The 6,000-nt window shown below is 38.0% G+C and overlaps 1 protein-coding gene across 2 annotated transcripts in view; it reads left to right on the forward strand.

Moving 5' to 3' along the window:
* The window catches only part of SLC28A3 (solute carrier family 28 member 3), a 37,813-nt gene extending 33,053 nt beyond the window's left edge, over window positions 1-4,760 (forward strand). For both annotated transcript variants that reach the window (XM_056513680.1, XM_056513679.1), the window contains 4 exons: window positions 347-428; window positions 1,250-1,348; window positions 3,063-3,186; window positions 4,567-4,760. In XM_056513680.1, the coding sequence (XP_056369655.1) occupies window positions 347-428; window positions 1,250-1,348; window positions 3,063-3,186; window positions 4,567-4,669 (408 nt within the window). In that variant the 3' untranslated portion in view covers window positions 4,670-4,760. The remainder of the gene's footprint in view (window positions 1-346; window positions 429-1,249; window positions 1,349-3,062; window positions 3,187-4,566) is intronic.
* Window positions 4,761-6,000: the final 1,240 nt, after the last annotated feature.

Raw genomic sequence — 6,000 nt, forward strand, 5'->3', positions numbered from 1 at the left:
TTATAGCTATCTGACTCATACTTTCAGAAAACAGCAGCTAAATTGCCACTAGTAAGATAAGAGGGTTTTTTTTTCTTTAATTACTAGTACTCACTTCAAAAAGGCACAACAGTATACGTGAAAGATAAAATCATCATATGGTTTGTGAGTCCTCACATGGGCAGTGGGTGTAAAAGCCTGTGACTTTCAATAAGGGAACAAGTCTACCTTTATGAAAGCCACGCTTTGGGCACCAAGCAAGCAAAACAGTTATTTTTGTACTCAGAGCCACAGTGCCATGTTTTCAGACCTTTAAATCACAATGAGCTGTTTCAAACCACTCAGAGGGCATGTCTTTGCTTTTCAGGTTCGCTCTGAAGTCATCGCCACCTATGCTCTCTGTGGCTTTGCCAACTTCGGCTCCCTGGGACTGGTAATAGGAGGCCTGAGTAAGAACCACTCTCTCAGTTGTCGAGCAAATCCCAAAAAAAGCACCCAAAGGAACAGGCTGGGAGTGAAGCTTACTAACATTAGGGTCTGAGCAGCTGCTCTGCCAAGGCCTAGCATTCAGCTGTGAATGGAAGGGCACCCAGAGGGGCACAGGTTTTGGTGTGGAGATACTGGGAGGGGTGCTGAAGGCAAGGGGAAGGAACCAAGCCATTCTGATAGCCTTCCCTGTTTAGCCCTTAAACATGAGCTTGAGCTACTACTACCCATGAGCTTCAGGAGGAGCAGATCAGCTCCATAGCATGCTGGTTTGAAGGATGAATTTGGCCATTTCCTGTAAAAATAACACATATATGAAGTAGGCGTGTAGGGAAAGAAATAAAAAAAAAAAAAAAAAATGTTTTCAGATCTCAATGGAAAAAGAAAAATTGAGAAAACACCTGAGTTCCTCATCAGGCAACCAGAATTGCTGGCAGTCCTCTTTAGCCTGAAGCCACAGTGGGCTCTGCAGTGCCAGCAGTGGGGCAGCATAGAGGAGCAAGACCCAGCCATGGGGCCAGACTCTTCTCAAGGGCACAATCCAGCACAGACATGCAAACTGCCAAAGCAAACAAAAGTTAGCATTTTATATATAAGCCACCCTCTTAACAGAGAGAGTCAACACTGGCACTTAATGATCCACTAAAAAATGTGACATTTTTCCTCCATGCTTCCCTTAGTTTAAAATACAGGGTGGTAAATAACTCCTATGGGGATAGAAGCTGGTGGATTCACCTTCCTTACATGTATTTCTGTTTGACATACACTTTGTTTTTCTTTGTAGCAAGCATTACTCCCTCAAAAAAGAAGGAAATAGCCGACAGTGCTTTCAGAGCAATGATTGCAGGAACTGTGGCATGTTTCATGACAGCCTGTGTTGCAGGTACAGTGCTTGGGTTTGGTGTCCCCTACAGTCAGTGACCACCACGTGGCACTGCACCAACACCATACTATATCCTGCCCCTGCCACTCGAGTATTTTTGTTCTTGGCAGGATTAAAAGTTGATATCAGACAGAAGGTTCTTGAAAACTAGAATATGAAAACATGTAAAGATTTTAGTTCTTCCATTATGCCTATGTTTTTGGGAGGGTGGTATGGTGTTTTAATGCCGGAGTTTTTTGCTGGAGTTTTTTTAGTTAGTTTGTTTGTCTGCATGGAATTCATGACTCATAAACAAAGCATATTATAGGTGAATTACAATCCCTCCTCCACACCACTAGATATGGGAATAGAGAACTTTTGGAAAAGAAACAGAAAAGTGGAATGAAAGGGTGTAAAAAAGAAAGAGTAAGGGAGAACCTGAACAATTCTTTGTCATAATGTTAAGCCAATATTTTGAGTGGATATTATTTCCACACAGCACTTAGGCTCATGAAATGGTCCTAAAATGGGACTCCACAGCTGATCCATATTTTTAAAATTTCAGCTTCAATCTGAGCAAACAATCACAATCCAACAGTCATTTTAGGCAGTAAATTAAAAAGAACAAAATAATTATTCAAAAGATTGATTAATTTATATGTTTCAGTAGGTAAAATTTATTCTCAGTATTTCATAATCCCTTTTCCAGTTCTCTTTTCTGAGCATGTAATATACAAAATTGTATCATGGAGGTTAAAGCACTTACATTTCAACAGCAAAGAAAGATCTTGGTAGTTTATGCAGCTAAAACCACAATGTCCCTTTCTACCACAACCTCTCTACACCTTTGTGTTCATGGTAGCAGCAGAAATGTACACATTTTAAAGATAAACCCACACTGTTTTCTGAAGGCTACAGAACAACACACTTAAAATAACATTAGTCTCACAGCTATCTGTAATATTTTAATACATGACACTATTCTGCATAACTGAGGAACCAGGAAGCCCTACTAAAATGTGTCATTTCACAATACTGATCTTAAGAATAATATTGTGAACAGCCACTGAGAAAATCTCTCCAAGATAATAGAATATGCTTTGGAAAGAAAATTGCATTCCACCCACTCCTGCCATGGCAAATGCTTTCCTTACGCTCAGGAGAAAGTAGAAAAGTCAAGCTACTTCTATTACCCCAGTTAGGATAAGAATATATTAAAAATATGCCCAAGTTCCATAACATTACATACAGAAGGAGCTATTACATTCATACTTTTGTGCCTCCATTACTCCAGTGAATGATGACATTAGTATTTATAGGAAATTTTAGAGAATATCTATCAAAGCAAACTCAGTTTAGAGCAAAATAGAGGTTCTGTATTTATTTGCACATCTATAAATGCAGCATATCTTCATTTTCATTGATGAAAGCACACTGACCTAGCAGTGGGGAAGAAAACCAAAATTATCCAAGTGAAACAGGTTGCTGTAGTTTCATTTCTACATATAAAAGTAAATAAATTGCTGTGGTTGCTCCTTAATTCAGTTCTTTAAAATTATTCAGATTAGAAGTCCTGCAGTTCAAGGGTTTTGACCTTGTACCTTTACACAATCTCCTTAAATGGTGATTTTGCATCAGCCAGGAGGTTCATTTGATCTTGACCCCATGACTAACATTCTCAAGTCTTATCTTCCTCTTTCATTACTCATTAAGAAAATTGTAACTTACTTCACAGGAATGCTGACTGTCCCTGGTATGGAAGTTCCTTGCCATATTTTATTAGGAAATGCTTCCAACTTCACAGATTTCCCTCCCAACAGCACAGAGCTAGTTGAATGCTGCCAGCGTCTCTTCAACAGGTATTGTGAACACTTTATCCTCTGAGTAAAATTCAGGAAGCTCATATCTTTTCTGAAAACCTATTCTTTTCTTTTTATGTATTTAGCCTTTTTTCTTAGGCATCTGCTTTCAGTGAACTAGCATCTTTTAGAGGAATGGTTATTTTAGTGCTGTTGATTCATTTTCCTCTTCTTGGAGAATTTTTCTGTTGCATGACAAACACCTACAGAACCGACAGACAATTCAAAATATCTATGTTGAAATCTCCTCGTGAGAGAAAGGTCAAGCTCTGATCTCTCCTCTGTGCTGACCACTGACAGGACCTGAGGCCATGGCCTGAAGTTGTAAATACCTAGGGGAGGTTTAGGGTGGGTATCAGAAAGAAGTTCTTCCCCCAGAGAGCGCTTGGACACTGAAACAGGCTCCCCGGGGCAGTGGTCACAGCGCCAGCCTGGCAGAGTTCAAGAAGCATTTGACATTTATTTAAAGATAAATATATTTCACAGCTTTCTTTCCGATATCGAAGGCAGAGAAGAAATACTGATACTAATTCAGGAATATATTCAGATGTACTTAACACTATCTCACAAAGAACCAAAGGTCTGTGTATTCAGGTTATGGCAAGAACCTTTCAAATTTATCCTAATGTGATGCTTTTTTGGTTTTGGTTTGTTTTTTTGTGTGGGTGTTCTTTTTTGTTTGTCTGTTTGGAGTTTCGGGTTTTTTTGTTTTTGTTTTTTGTTTTTTGTTTTTTTTTTTTTTGTTTGTTTGATTGATTTGGTTTGGTTTTGTTGTTGTTGGTATGAATTTTTTTTGCTTTTTTCCCCCTATTTTCACAACTTATTACTTTAGAAATAAATGCTCTTAATTCACCCTTTTCCCATGATATAGAAAACAGAACTTAGAAAAATAATCTCTGGGTATAATCAATCATTCTTATTTCTTCATTACTCCAACTTTTGCTTATCACAGTAATTTCAACTCTGTCAGGTTGCTATGAAGACAAGAACCTGCACTATTTTCAACAGAACAAATGTTAAGCAGATGCTTTGGAAATAAAAAAGATATTGAATACAGAGGTGATACCCTCAAACATTTCAGTTATCTAGGGAGATATACCAGAGGCATGAGGGCTTCATACAGAAAAACAGAAATTATCCTGATAAAAAAGGGAGCACATCTGGATCTGGCACTTGGCTGGTGTTTGGAAAGTCTTCTCTCTGTTTTGTTTCTCATGAAAATTTTAACATATCTAAAGTTGCTTTGGAGAAAAATGTGTGTTCCCATGTGCATGTGTGTGTATATATATACATATACTGCAGAGAGAGGTTCCCATGACAAAATTCTGTGATGCTCCGAAAAGGAATTTTATCTGATTTCTGCTTTATTTCCTTCCCCAGTGCAAATCATTCAGAGGTGATGTTCCCTGGAGGAAACTACAGTCTGAATTCCTGGAAAGTGTGTTGCAAAATACTGGGTCAACCTGCTCTTCATTGCACTTAGGTTAAGTTTTAATATTTTTGACTGGTTAGATCATAAATAAGAACTGTGTTCCTTGGAAAAAATGGAAATAAATTTCCTTCACCAGAAAGAGTGCGAATTTCCCCCATGCAGTCTTTATTTTTCATCTCTTACTAGCCCAATTCCTCTGACTTGCTTGGAATTATTTATAAATTGAACTGGGATAAATAGAAGACAGCTCTTGCCATAGAGTTCTTCTCCCACTACAAATCAGAATAGAAGAACATTTCTAAGCCTGATTCTCCTCCTTTTATTTCTATCCTGAAACTGACTAATTTGCCAGATTAAACTGCTATAGGCATGAAGTAAATCAGATTCAGAAGATTTGGCTGCCACTTACAGAAATCTATGAACTAGAAATAATATTCATAGTTGCCATCAATTTCTAATAATATTTCTGCCCTTTTTGATGGCAAAGAAGCCTTTACTGCATGAAGAGAAATTACTCTTCTCAGAAATTTGCATTTTCTGCCAAGATAACTATGTATATACACATATATAGATACATACATATATATATATATATATATATATATATATTCCTACCTGTACTTATGTAGCTATAGCTGCGCATGAACTGAGCTGCAAACCTGTTCTACCTCATCAGCTTGGCCACTCAAGCACCTAAACTGGGGGCTAGCTGCTCTGTGCCACAATCCTTCTTCTTCTGCCCACAGGAAAGTGCAGGAAGTTGGTCCCTGTTTAGAGTTAACTCGTCTGAATGAAAATGTCCAGACTCCAAGTAAAGCTTCCTGTATTAATTCTTCTATATCTATGCTTTTAACCATTGCAAAAATTGATCCTGGGGTCACCAATCAGGAACTTTTATACACATTTGACCATTATCAAATGCAGGAAAAATCAGGTCCATACCAAGATTCTTCCCTTTCAAGCAAGCTTAATGTAGGAGACCTTTACAGGATGCCCTTGAAGAAGAAAGCGTGTTATGATTTTAAGCTTCAGAACTTTCATAGGCTTGAAAACTGATAAGTTCTGTGCAGAGATAGGGGGAGAGAGAGAGGGAGAGCAATTACTATCCTATGACATCGTTAATGCTAAAGGCTTAGGGAAAAAGGTCAGAATTAAAGTACAGGAACATTGAAAAATTCTGACACATTCTGCAAATAAAAATTCTGCAGATGGTCTGTTCAGGTAAAGCAATTACTAACATTTCAATCTTCCATTAATTACTGCAGAATCTTTTCCAGGAAATCCAAGTTCATTAACTTAGACAGCTGCTAGTACAGCTATTTCCAGGGGGTGTTTATTTGAACTTACTGTGCAAGTGCTAGCTTCCTGTAAAGCTCAGTTTA

Source organism: Oenanthe melanoleuca, chromosome Z (assembly GCF_029582105.1).
Source record: "Oenanthe melanoleuca isolate GR-GAL-2019-014 chromosome Z, OMel1.0, whole genome shotgun sequence".
Taxonomy (NCBI): Eukaryota; Metazoa; Chordata; class Aves; order Passeriformes; family Muscicapidae; genus Oenanthe; species Oenanthe melanoleuca.